This window comes from Aulonocara stuartgranti, assembly GCF_965226115.1.
Source record: "Aulonocara stuartgranti genome assembly, chromosome: 23".
Lineage (NCBI taxonomy): Eukaryota > Metazoa > Chordata > Actinopteri > Cichliformes > Cichlidae > Aulonocara > Aulonocara stuartgranti.
The window spans coordinates 6,007,603-6,026,809 of record NC_138958.1 but is presented as its reverse complement, the minus strand read 5'-3'; the positions used below and the strand labels follow the sequence as shown (position 1 = coordinate 6,026,809).

Here is a 19,207-nt window from a genome sequence, read left to right as displayed (position 1 = left end):
AATGCTGCTAGCTTATGATTAATTACACACTGGTCTTTAAATAGGTCGCTCCTTCTATCCTTTCTGTGTGTCTTTCTCCTTCTGTGCCGAAGACCGAAGAAGAAAGATTGGAGGCTAGAGTACGAAAAAAGACAAGGGGAAAGATAGAGAAACTTGTCCCTGACATAGACACACGGAAATAGGCAGATATAGCAAAAGAGAGACATTTTCAGCCTTGCAGGGTTTCAACTTCCAGGGCTAAGGTCTGCGGTGTGACACAAATTCATACTCACAAAACAGATAATGTAAAGTCTTCATCCCTGACAATGAGCAGATATTGCAACATCTCTTCATTCCTCTGCAGAGTTTTATGAAATATGTTCTGCTGGGTGACATTTTACTGCTCCATTGGGTCATCTTTAGTTTTTTTCTAAGCCTCTCAAGAGAGAGATTATCTTAGCGTTGTGGCATATTTGGGAAGCTACTCCTCGATGTGTGCTCGTACACACACAGGATTTAGAATGGACCATAAAAGAGGATTGCACTTGGGGAAATGTCTCAAGTCCTATGAAGTCTGAGGCTGAGTGGTTAGCAAATTCATCTGAATGGAAGCCTGCTGAAAAGGTTGTGCTGACAGAAACACTGAAGTCTGCATGAATAAATGTGTGACACGCACACCCACATGTGGCAAAACTGCACACATATGCACTTACATTTGCTGTATATACACCTGCTTATCACCCACCATTTAGCTGTGCTTGGACTCCGTGAACCTTGTAATAGCTTTGCTGAGACATAGATCATACCTCAGCCTGTTCAAGTGTTCCCCCTCTCTGAGCGTGATAAGCCATCACCTAGGCCCAAGAAAGAGCTGGCCCATAAAACTTTAATGCTACAATACATTCCGAAAAGGTACCGAAGCACACAGAAATGTTAGAGCCAGATGAATGCCAGGGCTAAACTGCAAAGTATGGGCTTCACTAGAGTTGTTGTCATCACTGTGGCAGCTCATCTGTGTGTGCAGTGTGAAATATTTATATAGTCACTTGTTCAATGGCCACCGTGAACATCTATTTTATCACAAGTTCATTTTTTGTATATGAAAGTGGCAACATCTGTGCTGTATAACTCCAAGAATTCCCCACACTTGGGGAGTCTAGAATTTAAAATAGAGTAAAATACGCAAAAAACTAGAAATGTTGAAACAATGCTGCGGACACGCAAGAAGAAGAGGGCAAAACGTGACTTCCTGGCGATGTTTCAGAAACGATGTGCACGTCAAAAAATTAAAAACAATGTTTTTAATTTTTAGGTGCAGACTTGCTGAACTTCATAGTCACACCTTTTATGGTATACAGACACACAGGAAATGAGAAAGCAATGAAAGCCCATTTAACTTTTAGGGATCTCACACCTAAGTTCTAATCATTCTTATCTTCTCCTTAATACTTCTAGTGTTTGCACAGCTCAGCAATGAGTACTAGGCCAGATTGTATAAAACTAGAAGTGCTCTTTAAGATAATTAGGTGCGGCATGACTTTCCATGATGAAAAATACACCCATTGTAAAAAGTTGGCTCTACTGTCTGCTCTGCCAAAGTCTACGGTTCAGTCAATAATCCGTATGACCTATATGACTTCAAATTTCCATCTCGCCTCTGACAGGAATGACATAGAGACTCACATGTCTGAACATTAGCCATGTATCAGTGTCCCCTGGGCAGGAAAGTCACTCAGTGCAGATCAGCCACAATTACTGCCACTGCAAGCTGAATACACACTGGGGAAATATAAAACCGCTTTGTGTTGAAATATAGATAACACGTCTCTCTAGCACAGAGATGCAGACCCCAATGCAATCTTAGATTACTTCAAAGTGATTGATTTACAGAGGTGAGCTACACAAAGGTGGAAAGGGAAGGTAAGAAAGTGGAAAAGGGCAGAAGAAGAGATAGAGTGAGACAGAGGTTAAGTTTACTTGTGGGTAGTGCAGCTCTCGCCTCTTACTGATGTCGGTGCCCCAACCGTCAATTTAATGCACCCAAGAGCTGTCGGTCTGCAGTCTGGAGCATTACACTAAACTTCTCAGGCCTACAAGTTAAGGGATCATGTACACAACAGCCAGTCTCAACTCCCTGGGAAAAAGCTGCTTCCTGCTCTCCCTTTACCAGTCTAAAGCAGTGGTACACAAGATACGTGTGAAGACTGGTAGTTTTAGAAGAAAATTAAATATGGTTTAACTGAATGCAATTCATTCCATCCATCCATCCTCTTGTATTTATCCAGTTAAGGGTCATTAGGGAGCTGGAGGCTATCACAACTGTGGTTTTCAGGTTTTAAAAATTATCTTTGTACTTCCTCTTTCTTGGTGAAATGCTATATAATTGCAATATTTTCACTTCCTATTGGTTACTCTATTAAAACAAGTGGGGATTTAAAAATATAATCGCATGGTTTTAACGAAAAGTCAGTTGCATCTGTGCTACAAACTGAACAATGTAAATTTTGCACTTTACTCTTGCCAGCTACCAAGCTATTGCATACAACTATTTTCAGAACAGTCCCTGGTAGACCTGTTCTGATCCTATGTACTTGTGTGATTTTACCACTGACCCCAAGGTCAAATACCAATTTTGTTTTCAAATGGCCTGACTTTTGAGTGGAGGATCATTGGTGGTAAAAAATGCTGGATCTCCAGCTATGACTCAGAAACCAAACAGCAGTTTTTGCTTCAAAATTCTACTTTTTTCAAAACTTAGAGTGATGTGTCAAGTCAAGGGCTGGGACCAGGACCATTCTTTGCTATTTTTTCAACTTTCCAGATGTTGTGCGCCTCCAATTTGTCCCTCGGTGAGATTATCAAAACTGACTTCTTGTATAACATCCTGTGGCCTTTGATGGGGAATATTCAGCAGAAAACACCTGACCTGCTGCATATGCCATCATTTTTTGATCATACCAACAACTTCGGCTTAGTGTCTACCTGGGAGGCAAATGCCAGTGCATCCCACACGGAGAGGCGAAGGTGATAAACAGAAGACATTTCAGTGTACAGAACAGATTCAGTGTAATACACCATAAATGGTGCAAGGCAATATAGCGTGACTGCCAGTGGCAAACCTAACAACAGAAGCTGCTTAGTAAGCTGCTTGAACATACACAAAAAAAATGACCTCGAAGGGATAATCAGCTAAATGTTAATTATGGATAGTTGCATATGCAACTATGGACGTGCAATTTTCAGCTACTGAAGGGTTTGTTTTGTAACACCAGGCAACGTCTAGTGTTGTTATCCATATGACCTCCAGGTACGGGCCAAAATGTGGTTGTTGTGGACGTTTTTTCAATGGCAAACTTCGACTCATTATAGAGATTGTTTTTATACTGCTTCTGAAGGCTCTGTGGTCCCATGTGTCCAAAGAGTGGAGGGCATGTTTCCTGTACACAAAAAGTTGTGTGTGAAGGAATGCAGTGATCAGCGGACATCTCCAAGATTTTGTGGGCTCTTAAGCTAAAACAAAAGTGAGCAGCTGCATGGTGGATTTCGACCAGATATGTCCCCAGCTTCTCACAGACAGTTTGCAAAATGTGCACATCAACAAAGACTGTCGAGCAGATAGTCCAGTTCATACATACACTTGTATAAACTCCATCGCAACTTGTCTGTCCTGCTGCCGATCACAACAACATTGACTTCCTCTTTCAAAGCTCTTCACAATAAAACAGGGTACTCATAAAAAATAATCATATATAGTGCAAAAGCTCTTTTAAACTTAGTAAACACATTGTACTCCTTCTAAAAGGAATTTCAAAAAGTTTTTCTAAATACTAAATACTATTATTATTTTATATTTTAACATGGATCTCAATGTTTTTAATCTTTCAACACATTTTAATAAAGTTTTAGCCTGGTTACAAACAATTAAGTTGATTTATTCAACAAATAAATAAACCAATTAAGGAAAAACAAGAAAATGTAAAATAAGCACAAAAAATAAATTGGCCAACACGTAATAAATTGTTTTTGTTTATAAATAATCTGTTCTTTTGTGTTATTTTTCAAACAATAATGTTGATATTTATAAATAACAAAATCCAATAAAAAAAAGATCTGTACATCTATCCAACAGCCAATGTTTAGTGGGAAGGTAAGAAAATAACGTTATCTTAGCTAAAGTTACATATTTCATTAGAATGAATTGATAGAGTTAGATTGTCTTGATGCATGCTCAATCATCCAGGTAAGTAAATCCCAAAAGGTTGAATCTGTTCATCTGGAGAAAGCGTTTTGGGATAGGGTTGGCTTATTTGAAATATCATCTTACCAACATCAAGATATCGTGTTTCGAGTTAAAATAATATTCACTGACGGACGTTATCGTCTTACCCCTGTTTCCCTGAAAGATACCATGAGGTTTTATATTAAAAAGTTTTACCCACACTAGACTTTTGCGGCAATGGTAGTAAGACAACAACTTCTACAACCTCATCCTCCTTCACAACGCTGTCAAATTACCTTTTTTATTATCAGTTTTATTGAGAAACCCCTAGGGGTGGAAATGACACAGTCTGCATTTAACTGGAAGACCAAGGGATAGCAATCAGGCAAATTCTGCAAAAAAAAAAAAGTCTAGGAGCAGCTGCCTCAGAAGTGTGTTCTCTATGATTTAATGTCATTATTGAACGGCTTGTAAATGTACATCTAAATCTGTTTTTTGTCTCTCAAAAGTCAAAGGTTTCAATTGTCAGTGTTAATCTATAAAACACCGGAAAGTTCTTTTGTGCAAAGTCACATTGTCAATGTAGTGATAAAACTGATTAGGGTAGGTGAATGTAAAGGCCAAAAAACTACAAACAGTGTGAAGTCATTTGTAATTCTATCGATCAGTCTCCTGACTACTGATCTCGCAGGAGCTGATTGGATGATCAGAACACCTGATGTACTTCAAAAGCTGCAGACAGAAGCCTGCACCCTTTGGGAATGTGTTCACATCTTAGAGGCAAGGTTGTTCATGGAGCAGGTGTAGTGATGTGATTACTGCACTGAGTCTGACAAAATAGGATTTATGAGCACTGCAGGGGAGGGAGAAGCTTTTTCTGTCCATCTGACCACATATGATGTCCCTTGTCTAGTTGCCGTTACACACCTTTGTGTGTCTGTGAGAGAGAGAGTGTGTCCAGAGGTGAAAAGGGGTGAAAGCAACACTGGATCTAAACTGTAGTTCTAGATGTCAAACACACTGCTCAGCCATTCCACAAGTAACCATTAACAGTGCTCCATTAATTATTAATAAGAATGCTTAAAGTTGCAATCAACACTGGATTACTCAAATGACTCCTACTACCTTGCCAATATATTAAACTGTTCCAAAGTATTATTTATTTAAATCGTACGGGGATCAATTTCAGTCATATTTCAATGGGGTAAGTTAACCCTGCTGGTGTATGTGACACAAAACAGACAGAGCTGTGGAGACGCATAAAGGAAAAAAGCCCAAATAAGATGTATTACCAAATAAAAAATTAAAATGAAAAACAAGACCATATATATACACACACGAGTCAAAAGGTTGGACACACCTTCTCATTTAATGGTTTTTAAAGCCACGCTTTGCTTTGATTACTGCTTTGCACACTCTTGGCATTCTCTCGATGTGCTTCATGAGGACGAGTTCCCACAGATGCTGAGCACTGAGGGCTCTTTTGCCTTCCCCCTGTGGTCCATCTCATCCTAAACCATCTCGACTGAGTTTAGGTCTGCTGACTGTGGAGTACAGGCCATCAGGGACAGCACTCCATGGCTCATTTACTTGGTCAAACAGCCTTTACGCAACCTGGAGGTGTGTTTGGGATCATTGTCTTGTTGAAAAATTAATGATGGTCCAACTAAATACAATCCGGATGGGATGTCACTGCAGGATGCTGTGGCCTTCAGTTTTGAATAGATCCCCATCAGTGTCACCAGCAAAGCACCCCCACACCATCACGTCTCCTCCTCTACGCTTCGCAATGGGAACCATGCATGTAGAGACCATCCTTTTCTGCGTCACACAAAGACACAGCAGGTGGAACCAAAGATCTCAAATCTGAACTCATCAGAACAAAGCACAGATTTCCACTGCTCTAATGTCCACTCCTTGTGTTTCTTGGCCCAAAAAAATCTCTTATGCTTGTTGCTTTTCCTTAGTCATAGTTTCTTAGCAGCTATTTGACCATAAAGGCCTGATTCGCGCAGTCTCCTCTGAACATTTGATGAAGAGATGTGTCTTCTACTGGAACTCGTAGCATTTATCTGGGCTCTAATCTGAGTGCTGTTAACTTGCAATTTCTGAGGCTGGTGACTCGGATGAATTTATCCTCAGCAGCAGAGGTGACTCTTGGTCTTCCTTTCCTGGGGCAGTCCTCATGTGAACCAGTTTCATCGTAGCACTTGATGGTTTTTGTGACTGGGCACACATTCAAAGTTTTAGTAATTTTCTCCACTGACTGACCTTCAGTTCAGCAATGATGGACTGTTGTTTCTCTTTACTTAGCTGATTGGTTCTTACCACAATATGAATTCTAACAGTTGTCAAATAGGGCTCTCAACTGTGTACCAAACTGACTTCTGCACAACACAACTGATGGTCCCCACACCATTAAGAGTTCAAGAAATTCCACAAATGAACCCTGACAGGGCCCACCTGTGTAGTGGAAACTATTTCAGGTGATTACATCATGAAGCTCATTGAGAAAAGGCCAAGGGTTTGCAGCGCTGTCAATAAACCAGCAAAGGGTGGCTACTCTCAGGAATCTAAGATATAAAGCATATTTAGAGTTATTTATCAATTTTTCTTTGTGTAAATAGCAAGACAACCCGAGAGTCCATTGCAATTTTTTTTTCAAAATATAACACAAAAACAAACCCAAAACAAAAAGAGAAGCAAACAGGCTCAGATGCGTTACAGAAAAAACAATTAATTCAAACAAACTTGCACTTTCACAATACAAGAAAAAAATATATATACAAAAAGCTGAAGCTGATGAAAGTTTAGAAATCTACTTTAGCCCAATCTGGCTTTTGGTCCATTGCAAATTTAAATAAAACTTTCCACTTTCAACTTCATCTCTTTTTAACTATATTTAATTTTTTTTTCTCCAAGCAAACACATACACACACACAAGCGCGCACACACAACAACACAAAATATGAAAAAGCATGACACTTGCGATTAGCTACAGCACCAGCAGCCCGAGACAGCAGAAAGCAGCCGATGCACTCTTAGTGAGCACCTTGTGGGCCGAGCGTCACACTGAATCAGCCTGGATAGGACCGGGGAGGAGTAACATACCAGGGATTCAACACAACCCAATTCCACAGCCCTGTAAAGCGAGACTGACGAACAAATTGAGGGTCCATTGTTACAAGAGCAGCACTTGTAGCGTCTCCGATCGTGCTAAATAAATTGCATTATCTGGACTGTCAGAGTGGCAGCAAAATAATCCATCCTGGTTTATCATCACAAACACATTCGATCCACTTTGGGTTTCTTCCCCCTTCTCTTCAATTTGTCTTTGCTTTCATTTTCAGAGCTTTGTGAAATAGAATATTGAATCAACCACATCCTCCCATTTTTAACTGTCTAATAACATTTTATATACCCACAGAACTAAAAAGGGGCTTAAACACTGCCAATGATTATGAATCATTTATATTTTGACTTAAAGAATTTGCAGCGTTACACATGAAGTGATTGAACAATTCCATCAAGATGCACGGTGAATGAAAAATATGCTGTCAAATTAAGTGTGCAACGAGTGCAGTACGCTGTTTCATATTTTCAGTATTCAGTAAGCTGCACTGCAAAATGTGCCACATGAAGTGCAAGGAACATGATGGTATGCTTTGACCTTGAAATCCACAGTCCTCCTCTGATATTTTTATGCCCTTGTAGCACATGTGGTGCAAAAGATTTACAAAGGAGTTCCATGCAAATCAGAAGCAAGAGGTTGGAAAATGGTTGAATTTTGTGAGTTTCGGCATTTTCAGAATAATAAGGAGGTTTTAGCAAGAAAAAATGCTTTTGATGATTTGTTAAACATTGTTTCAAATAAGCTGTAAAACCAATTATCATTTATATTTCTGTTATATGTCATCTAATGCTGTTTGTACATGTTGACCACAGTGCTGGCATACATTGAGGATGTGCTGTCTGGCAAGGTGACAGCAGACAACAGCGTGGGCCGTTTCCTGATGGATCTGGTAAACAAAGTACCCACTATCTCACCTGAGGACTTTGAGAACATGCTCAATTCCAACATCAATGACCTGTTAATGGTGACCTACCTGTCCAACCTCACCCAAGCCCAGACTGTTCTCAATAAGAAGCTGGTGCTGCTCTGAGAGGGTTTCTTTGAAGTCATTCATATTTAATTTTTGTACCTGTGTTGGACTGTGTTGGATATAACTCTTGGTGGGTGTATAGATCAGAAACATTTCACACCTAAAAGACACTGCATTTCTAACTGTGATTGTTAGAAATCATGGAACTAAGCACTAGGTGCACATCACTGAGACACACTAGAATTTTAAATGAAATTTTAAAAGGAATAACCTCCCTTGGAAACACAGTGCGATGGTGTACATTTGTGTCTAGTTAAACTGAATCAAAAACAAAAATACTTTCTTGCTTGGTGAAGCTTATTTCCACACTTGAAAATGATGAGCCATTTCCTCACTGCGATTGACACATATGCTTAAAAGAGATGAGGCTAATGCTGAGACTGGCTGAGAAGGCAATGATTAAACTCCAAAATACTTCAGTTTCTATTCTACTTTTTCCAAATCTTTTCTGCAAAAATCTACAAATATGCCAAGCATGCTTGGAAACACCCTCACTGACTTTGGACACACGACATTTTTTTTTTTTGCTTTAAATGAAAAGGAAAGGCGACACGAGCAGTTCTATTTCTATTCCTTTAGAGGACATTACACTTTTATTCGTTTCAGGGTTCTAAACCCTAAGGATAACTACTTCTTGCCTAACCTTATATTGAATGAGTTAAACTTTAGGGACTTGTTTTTTGTCCCTGAAATCTAGTCAGGTCTCCACAATGCAACTATCTAAATGGATTTAGGTCAGAAAATTGGTAATAGAAGGGAACACGAACACACACGAACACACACACACACACACACACACACACACGTGTGGTTAGGGAATCTCATCTTCCCCTGTGTGTATGTCTCTATCCCACTGTGGTTACCACGAGGAAGTTGTTCTGACAGCATTGCAGCACTATTACTACAAGCAAGCTGTGGGCAGGAGGGTTTGCCTGTAGAAATATTTAAAACTCAACAAAGAAGAACTACTTTAGATGACCCCAGAGTGCTGCTTGCCAGCAGAAACTCAGAAAATTGTATAATTTACACCTTCATATCCTCTACCCATTTAGAGACCTTCCCCCTCTTGTGACTTGTAATTTTTCCTCGTCTCTGAATCCTTCTCGCTGGGACAGATCCGTGGGTGTGTCTGACATGCCCTACATGAAGAGACCGCTCAGCCCTTGCACCCGCTGTGGGCTGGCTGCTACATGATGCGTTGTGACTGATGCTGGGAGCCAAACACCGCTGCCACTGCTCTGCCTTTAGCACCACAGAGAAGGAGCAAAGTCAGTCAGGCAATTTGGCAACTCAAAACCCCCAGCTGAGTGCACTCATCCCCTCTGCTGCCACTCGTCTGTAGCTAGAAAATACCTCAATTCGAAATCATACATTTCGCTGTTAACCTTGATGGCAGGCAGCTCCATTTTTGACGGCAAGTGCATGCATGTGTGACTTGCTGAGATCCTGACAGGTGTGCACGCGTGTGTCTGACTGCAAATGGAGTGCGGAAACGTGAGAGGAACACGCAAGGATGCTGGTATTCAAATCATGTTTGGCAGCCATTGTTTTTATGCTCTGCCTAGTGACCTGTTACCATAAAATGAATGCCTACATGCTCCGCATTTGGTTGTAATAAAAGTAGCTGATATTTTGTCTCATTTCTCTGACCACGGAGAGGATAGAACTGTTACCTGTCTCTTTCAGCAGAAGGAAGCTGATTCCTGACATCTAATCTGATGGCACTTGAATGCTCCACTGTAACCTATATCATGCAACCAGGTGAGTGTTTTCTACTCTGCACAGTCACACAATGACTCCACATAAAGGATTTTATTCTGTCTGACAGCACCACGTCCAGCTCTCTGTCTCCATCCATCGCCCCTATCACCTCACAATTGGTGGCACACAGAGGTGATGTTGTTCTTTGCTTCACTGAAACTCTACAAACCAGCAGGATCCCAAAGTCTGTGCCTGACAACAAACACTCAGTTTTTCATTGGGTAAGAAAAAAAAATCCCTGAGTGAAATGCTCTTTGGTTTTTGTTCTTGTTTTTTTTTTCTAAATAGGGTGACATACAACCCAGGAGGGGTCTTCATTCATCTTCTTTTGAGCAGCTTCAAAATGAAAATGAGTACCATAAAACAGGCAGAGATGAGGTTGCCTGAATGCTCCACCAAGCAGCTGATGGCTGTATCTGCTGTGAGATTTTACTTTTAGTTGTTTTACTCCTCATTGAGTCAGCTGGTTTGAATGTGACTCATTCATAAAGGCAACAGGAGCAAATGTTTGCCATATTTTGGCTGGTATGGGACTAGGATCAATTATCGTAAACTTGCAATACAAAAATGCAAAGTTACTGAGAGCTGAATGGGAGAAAAGACCACAAATGGTCACACAAAGGGGCTTTGTGCATATGCGAGTATAAAGCTGAGTAATAAAAAGACAAATGCATGATTAGAAGACATATGTTGTGCCCAGGGACACAAAAAACTGAAGTTTAGTATCGATTGTTACTGCATTACTAGAGTTAACGCCACACTTTTGTCTGCCTCCCAACTGATCTTTAGAGGGCTTTGAGATGAGAAAATATTCATAAAAACAACAACAAAACTTGTTTATCAATTCTGTTGCGGATTTGCTACCAGGAACAGTCAAGAGATGCAGTCATTCATCTGCCATAATGGGAGCTCTGGGTCACACAATCTAAAAAATAAAATACAGCTGCCTGTGATGGGGCTCCTAGGCTGAATAATCACCAGGTTTTGTTGTGGCAGCAAACATAATAAAGCATTTTTATGATGCCATAAAAACGCCTGTTCAAGACTTTTCTATGCTTTTCCAAGCTTGCTGCAGAATAATAAACCAAAAATTTTCACAGAGTATTAGCTTTACCAACTTAAGTGGCATGTCATTGACTTTTACATGTTTAAAGAATGCTCTCCATTTCCAGAAGACAGTGAACACTGATAACAGATATTTTTTTTCGCTGGAGCGCTTTGGCTGATGTAAAATAAAAAATTGCATAAAAAGCATGAAAATAAAAATTCCCTGGTGAAATTTACTCAGGATGGGTTTGAGTTTATTCATTGAAAACCAACAGTGCTTTGCAAAGGAGCAAGAATTTGTTTTTTATATCACTGCTGTTGATGTTAGATGATGACCTTGCCAGGCACAGCGTTTGGCCCTTGTGCTTACCCACTTCTTGGACGTTGCTCAGCAAGTAAAGCTCAGCTTGACTTGGGAAAGGTTAATCATGTTTGACTGAGCTCTCTGTACTTCATCAAGGCTGCTTTTGTTTTATTGCTCTCTTTAATCTTTACTCTTCTTCTTATGTACTCGGTTTATGTTATTCCTCATGTACTTTATGGTATATTTCATATTATCAATTTTCAAAGGAACAAAACAACAAAAATGAAAACTCTTCCAAGTTCAAATTAATGAATTATGTTCTTGCATAATGGAATGTTTCATTCTTACTATGATTAAGAATGAAACACAGTATGAGGAGATGCATTAAGGGGCAGATCCAACCATAATTAAAAAAACAAACAAACTGCACCTAAGTTGCACGTATAGCTGGCTGAGCAATATAGAGTTTAAAAAAGGGCTACATCCATCATGTCCATCCAGTCTATAGTTTGCTGGAGTTAATGCCATGACTAACAGCGTGATAGTATTGATGTAGTTTTGCTCTGTTCTGTAAGAACAAATGAAAGAAGGTTTTGATACCAGCTGTACTTATTGTCCTGCTGTCCAACATTCTCTTGTAAACTGTGATTTGGGGGTAAAACAGGGGTTATCGATTCACACTTGTAAGAGATCTTTCAGTTGACTGGAAATTGAGACCATCTTGTTTACCTGAGGATACGGACCTAAAGGCTAATCTTAGGGTGGTAACACTGTGTCTGACCATTGAGGGAATACAAACTGACAACATAACAAGTAACTGTAGCAAGAATGAAGAAAAGACTAGTTTGTCAGTAAAACAATGGATTTGTTTGTTTCTGTTTGTCTCTGCTCTCCTATCCCTGAGGGGCAAATTACTGACTTTTTTTTATAGCTGTAGTAATCAGTAATCATTTTGTAGGTTAGTTCTTCATGCTAATTTCTACATCTTACTGTCTTCTTTTTTTCCATCTCCCATCCTCATTATTGTCTTAATTGAATTCACCTGCACCTTCTTACCCTTCTCCCTGGTGTATTTATTTAGTATGCATTTTCTCCCTCCATATTCGTCAGGTTGCTGTCACAAAGCCCTTCTGTTTCTGCATATAATTCATTTGTGATCTCAAGATAATCTACTACATTTGGTTGTTTTGATTAGGACTTTTAGTGTTTGTTTTTGAAAAATACACTTGTATTGAATGAAATTTTGTTCAGTCATACTTGTGTGCTGAAAATAAAGGAGTGAATTTTTTGTAAATTTCCATTTTGCCTCCATGGTTTCTGTATTTGGGTCCCGGCATGATTATTTCCTCAAAGAATGACATCCTCTCCTTAGTAGACTTCACCTGAGACTAATCACTGAGATATCCTCAAAGTTGTACATCTGTTTACAGAGAAACTGACAGTAGGATTTGATTGAAATTCAGTGGATTTAAGACTGGTCTGCATTAATATCATTAACAGTTAATGATGTACACAAAAGGCTCAGCATAGTTGATCTGAGCTCATTTTCAACACTTTGGTAGTGCTGTTATTTCCCTGGTTAACGGGATACAAAGGGCCTATGCTCAGTCAGCACAGAGCGGTATGTAACACCATTTCATCCCACACCACGATAGAACCAAAAGTCCCTTAAGGCTCCTCTTTAACAAAGCCCATTCATTTAATAAGCAGCAGCCAGTGGCGCTGGATTCGATTCGGCAGGAGTGTTTGATATGGAAAAATGGTGGAATTACACCATGAAAAGAAAGAAGAGAAACTTGGAGATGGAAAGTAGAGGGGAGGATGACTGATTAGGCAATGAATGGATTTAAAGTGAGGTGACTTCTTTTTTAAACACAAGTGATTTTGCTGAGGCAGAGGATCCTACAGGGGACAGATACAGTTAGACAGCAATTGACTGCCTTGTGTTGTATCATGTTGGAGTTCAAGAGGCTATCAAAACATTATGCCAGGGAGAGTCATAACAATGACCAGCAGAGTAATAAAAGACAAAGTCAGGGAGATGGGAAAAGCTAGTAGGGCAGAGGGAAAGAAGGATAGTCAAGAAAAAAAAAAGATGGAAGACACAGGGAGCGAGAGGCAGAAAAATCAATACACTTCTATATGCAGCATTGAGAATGTGCCCTCTTGCTGCTCCAGACAGCCTATCCAAGGACTCCAACAGCCAGCAGACAAACTGAACATCTATCCACAGACCCACACTCATAATATGCCACCCCAGTCTGTCCCTGTCTCCATTTATCTCCGTCTCCTCCCATAAACACATACACACGCACGCACACATGCACACACTTCAACCTACTGGCTTTTCTCCTCCAAATTTAACACTCTAATTTGGTAGAGGGCTGGCTGCCGTGTTATTGATGTTGCCAGAGGTCTGATCCATCTAGAGCCTGGGACAAGGCTTCAGTCAAAATGGCTATAAGTCAGAGGCATCCTGCTCCCTGTTTGCCAGAGTATCAGACCAGCATTGGTAATTTAAAGGTTGGATAGACAGCCAATATTACTGTATGCACCTGCCTCGCTTCATCACCCTAAAGGGCCGGATGCCAGTGCTCCGAAGCATTTGGTAAATTTCCATGCTTGTTGAGACACGTTGGATTGGAAATCAATTTTTGTAACTTTTCGTAGTTGCAAACTTCAACAAATGCCGTCTTTAGGATTATACAATATGGAAATTAAGATAAAATAAATTTTAAAAAGAAAATAAATGTCTCTACTTTTCACAGTGTTCACAGAGAGGGATTAGCACATATCCTGTGTGTGTGTTTGTATATGATGGTGTGACATGTGGGATGGATTAGAGAGGTTTACTTCAGAGTGAGCTGTGCATGCTGGTGCTTCTTCACATATCTTTTTCCCCCTTATGTATGTGTTTGTGTTTGAGTGTGTGTGTCCACCCATCTGTGTGGGTTTAGCTGGAGGGCAAAGCAACAAGGGATTGGAAAAGCTGGGTGTTTCGTTATATACCATTGTCTTAGCACAGAGATATATAGCCAAACAGGACACAGAGGGGCTGAGCCTGATCAGACAGCGATGAATGAAGATCGGAAGGAAGCACAGACATGTAAAAAAATAAATTTAAAAAAGAAAAAGGAGGAGAGGAAAAAGAAAACATGGGGAGGAACAATGTGCTCTCTGGATGCCCACAGGACTATGGTTAGTGTAGTTCTCTGATCATTGATTAAAGAGCTTTATGTTCTCCTACCCACAGCATTGTGGAGGACACGCTCACCTCTCTCAAGCACTGCCTCAACCCTCCCGCCCCCTATTCTTACTTCCCAGGGCTGTCCATCCTCCTGCCCTTTCCCTTCTCTCTGTCTCTATCTCTCTGAAGTAATGGGCAGACAACCATTGCTGTAATTTCCTCTGTACTAAAAACTGACAACTATAAAAGGTCACACAGAGGAAGTGGTCTCATGCTTCTAATCACTCAACAAGAGCAGGGCCACTCAGTCCATTCAAATATCACCATGATAAAGACAAAATGTCCTCTACTACTGACTGTTTTCTTTTCTTTTTCTGATGTAATAAACAGTTGAACACAGAGAATATAGTGTTTACATTTTTTTTTAAATGCCCTTGAGCTGCACTTATATAAACAGTTTTTTCCTTCTCTGAATAAAATAATTTGGCAGGATTTACACGTTCACTAAATTAAATGATTGCATAATGGGTCATGGTCATGCTCCATGGAAAGCATTCATAAAATGTGAAATATATTGAATGCATGCACCTGAAGCAAACAAGACAGAGTTGAGCCTACGTTATTGGTTTGCTGGGGTGCATTCGACTGAAATCAAAATCTATCTCCTACTCCTGTTGTTATTAAACGGATGAAAGCTCATCTCCTGCTTTACAGCTCCCTGTAAACTAGAAAACATCACTCGACCAAATCTGATTTCTCCTGTGGGGATGTCTTCATTCGATATATTCAGACTTTTTATTTTAATATATATAATAATTTTTAAATGCATATACCAGTCAAAAGTTTGGACACACCTTCTCAATGTCTTCATACTGAAAACATCAAATATTTTAAAACAAGATATGGAATTGGCGTATATTTTAGATTCCTCAAAGTAGCCACCCTTTGTTTTATTGACAGTGCTGCAAACCCTTGGCCTATATAAAGAATAACCATTAAATAAGAAGGTGCGTCCAAACTTTTGACTGTTAGTGTAAATCAATCTATCTATCTATCTATCTATCTATATAAAAAACTGTACAGTATGTGGGCCACGTGCAATGTGATTCCCAACAGCACCAACTCCATGTGATGACATAAAACTTTTAGAAATGCACTTTACTGAGCAGGATGACTCATAATCCAAATCATGATGTTAAAAATGCATTTTCAAAACCTAGAAGCACAGATCTGAGGATGAATATAAGGCATTAGTTAAGGAGCAATAAATATTGCAATCCTTCCACATAGATTCATTAAACATTGAGCAAACACATTTTGGTTGTTAAAACCAGACAAATTTCAGAGACCTGAGTAGACTTATACAGCATGCAGCATTTTCCGTGTTCATTTACTTTGAGGTTTTCTGCCACAAGTAGCAGGTGCATTAAGTATCAAAAGAAATCGATGTGATTGTCGTGAGACAAAGAGCACAGACATTGCAATTATTGTGAGTGTATAAGAAAACATAGTTGAGCCAAAAATGGAAGACTGAGTCAAATAAACATGAACACAAAAGAAAATGAGACAGAAGAAGAGACCACAGTCTATTACGAGTTCCATCTTGTAGTTTGTGTCTACATTGATTTGTTGGGGACTAGGATCTCTGCCTCTTCCCAGCTCACCTAATTGCACTCACTGTGACCCGCTAATTACTTCACTAAGACCTAGCTGGTCTCACTTCACTGCACTACTTCTCTGTCTAAAGTTGTCTCCATACCAGTGTGGGAGGGTGGGACAAGGAATGAAAGTAAATGTGAAGGCACAAAGGGCAAACGAGGCTGGATTAAGAATGCATGATATATGTCAAAGCAGGAGACAGAAACAGGATGTAGAATGAAACAACAAGTGACAGACAGACCAAGTTGGGAGCATATGTTTTATATCTGAGTTAGTTTTAAGGTGGAGGGTACTGATGCTTTTGTCTCCAACTAATCTGCATACATAATTAAATAAATCTCTGCTGATTAGACAATCACAATGATGAAGACAATAATGACAGTTAATTCACTGGGAACAACATGAAGCTAACCTACCTGATGGGATGAGCCCAAATTCCCAGCTGGGTACAAGAATGCCAAAAGGATTCTTTGTACCAGTATCTTCTGTTGTTGGCGGGGTTTTATGTTCCTCTGACTTTAAGCCCTTGAATGGCGTCCAATGGCTTCCCACAACAAAAGACTCAGAAACGGCAGATCTGGATTCCATTTCTGTAGCAGCAACCTTGATGTCTGATACGGCAGTAGTCAAGTGAATGACTCCAGAAGTGGTTGTGGATGCTCCTTCGGGTGAGGGAGTCGATGAGAGGCCCTGCATGTTGGGGAAACTTGTAGCTTTCTCCTTGTCTTCCTGAGCCCATGAAATGGAAATAGATGGCTCCTCTGTATAAGATCTATTTTCTATAGTGGCTGCTGTGGTAGCAGGATCCACTGTCTGTGCATCTCTGCCCAGAAGCTCTGCCGTCGTCATTTCAGAAGTTGTCAGCATCTCTATCAAAGCCTCATGTGCAGTAATCATCACCTCATCAGTGCTTGTATCTTTACTGTCTTTTCTATAAACTGGGGTGAATCCGGAGTTTGAACTAACTTCCCCGCTGTGTGAGGAGGTAGATGAGAGCTTGTCAGTAGGCCTGTGAATGTAGAAGATCTCGCCCCTAGCCTCCTCTGCTGACTCTGTTTCCTGGGAGACCTGAGGTGGGGTGGTGGGCTGTTCCACCAGCTGCCAGTGGGACAGAGTTGTGCGCTCAGTCACAGTGGCAAAATCACTGTGGCTAAGTGAAGATTTCGACTCAGTAATCACTTTGATGCCACTGCTGTCCAAATTGTTGTCTTTCACTCCAAATCCATCCGCCACGTTGCTCCCTTCTCCACTACCCTCTATCACTTTCTCCTCTCCTGATGCGCTTCTGGCAGTTGGAGTATTGACATTCTCTGTATCCTGCTCTTTGCCTTCACCTGAATAATTATCTGTGTAGTCCTGTCGAAGGAAGGTAGGCAGGGTCATCATCTCAATGGGTCCTGCTTTAGCTTCCATTGGCTCCCAGGTGGGTTTTTTACCCACATAGCCCACATTTTTAGGAAGGCCTAGTTTGGGAATGCGCATTGATTTGATGGCCCACTGAAACTGGGAGCTGGGAGCAGGAACAAAGGTAGGGTGTCGCCTGAGACCCTGAAGACTGGAGAAGTTGACATGTTCACTGGATGGTGAGCTCTCAGTGGGATCCGATTCAGGGATTTCTATAGAAAATACAGAGACAGAACAGACTAATTAAGCAAAGCATCAGGGGATGTTATCTAGAATTAGCAATTTAAAACTCAAGCACAGACTACATCAACCCCATGGAGACTGTTCAGGGAACATAGTTAAAAAATGAATGATAACAGCAAGAACACAGATTTGCTGTGGCCAGTGCTCTGAGCTGGAAATGCTGTGTGTTAACTGTATCTGATTTCATTCATAGTATTTGCATATTTCCTTTATTCCTGCACACACATTGTACGCAGTTATGAAATAATAGAATTCTGCTTTTTTCCCCAACCGAACTGGAATTGGATTCAATTTGCGGTAATGGAAAGGGTGGATATTGAAGAATGAGGTAGGTTCACTGGTTTGTGCAACCACTCACCCACTCACTGATCAAGAACGAATAAATAACACGACATAAACGATGCAACTCTGCAAATAAAAGTTGCTCTACTTTACGGCAAATAAACCACAGAGCCATGAGCAACCTTGTGCCCTTGGAGAGCAGTTAAGAACAGTGGTCCTTGTTCTGCACTGCACAGCGTTTGGTTAGAGACCAACAGTGAACTTTAAAAGCAAAGAATAGCATCATTAGATGCAACACAAGACAGTGGAGTTGGAATCTATCCAATGGAGGATTTTAGATACAGTGGCTGTCAGCCTGCCAGTAGGGAAACAGAAGTCAGAAAGGGCTTGCACAGCCAGCCAGTCTTAGCTAAGTCTTGGTGAGAGAAACACTCAAATAATCAGGTCCAAATGTGTAAAAATAATCAAGTGTGTGAAAATGCATGTAAATAATGAAGAGGGAGTTCACCATGAAACAATGTAGATTGAAATGCCATGAAGTCATTCCTTTTATGCCTTTCTTCACCATTTGATTCCTGATTACACAAGCAACAATTCCATAATCTCCATCAGTAATATCCCTGTTTTTTTGGGGGTTTTTTTATAAGAAGTTAAATAAACAAAGAATAATTCTTGGTTACTTGACCAATCAGGCTGAGTGGCTATGGCTTCAAACTGATTTCATTCACACTTATCTATCAGGATGCAAAAAAAAAAGAACAGCAAAATGTTCCTCGTGCTTGACCGGAGCACAGAAATATCCAACACTGCGCTTTCCAATTGAGCTTGGAAAGTACAGTTTTTGTTCATCATATTTATCATGTAATAAACTAAAGCTGTTAATAATTTAAACACATTATTTCAGAATGAATTATATCAACCAAGATCAAACAAAGTAAACAATCTAGAGTTCTCTCAGA

At 40.2% G+C, this 19,207-nt stretch overlaps 1 protein-coding gene across 2 annotated transcripts in view; it reads right to left on the bottom strand.

Annotated features, from left to right (window-relative positions):
• The window catches only part of ncanb (neurocan b), a 175,596-nt gene that overhangs the window by 78,065 nt on the left and 78,324 nt on the right, over positions 1-19,207 (bottom strand). For both annotated transcript variants that reach the window (XM_082523078.1, XM_082523077.1), the window contains exon 9: positions 16,736-17,935. In XM_082523078.1, the coding sequence (XP_082379204.1) occupies positions 16,736-17,935 (1,200 nt within the window). The remainder of the gene's footprint in view (positions 1-16,735; positions 17,936-19,207) is intronic.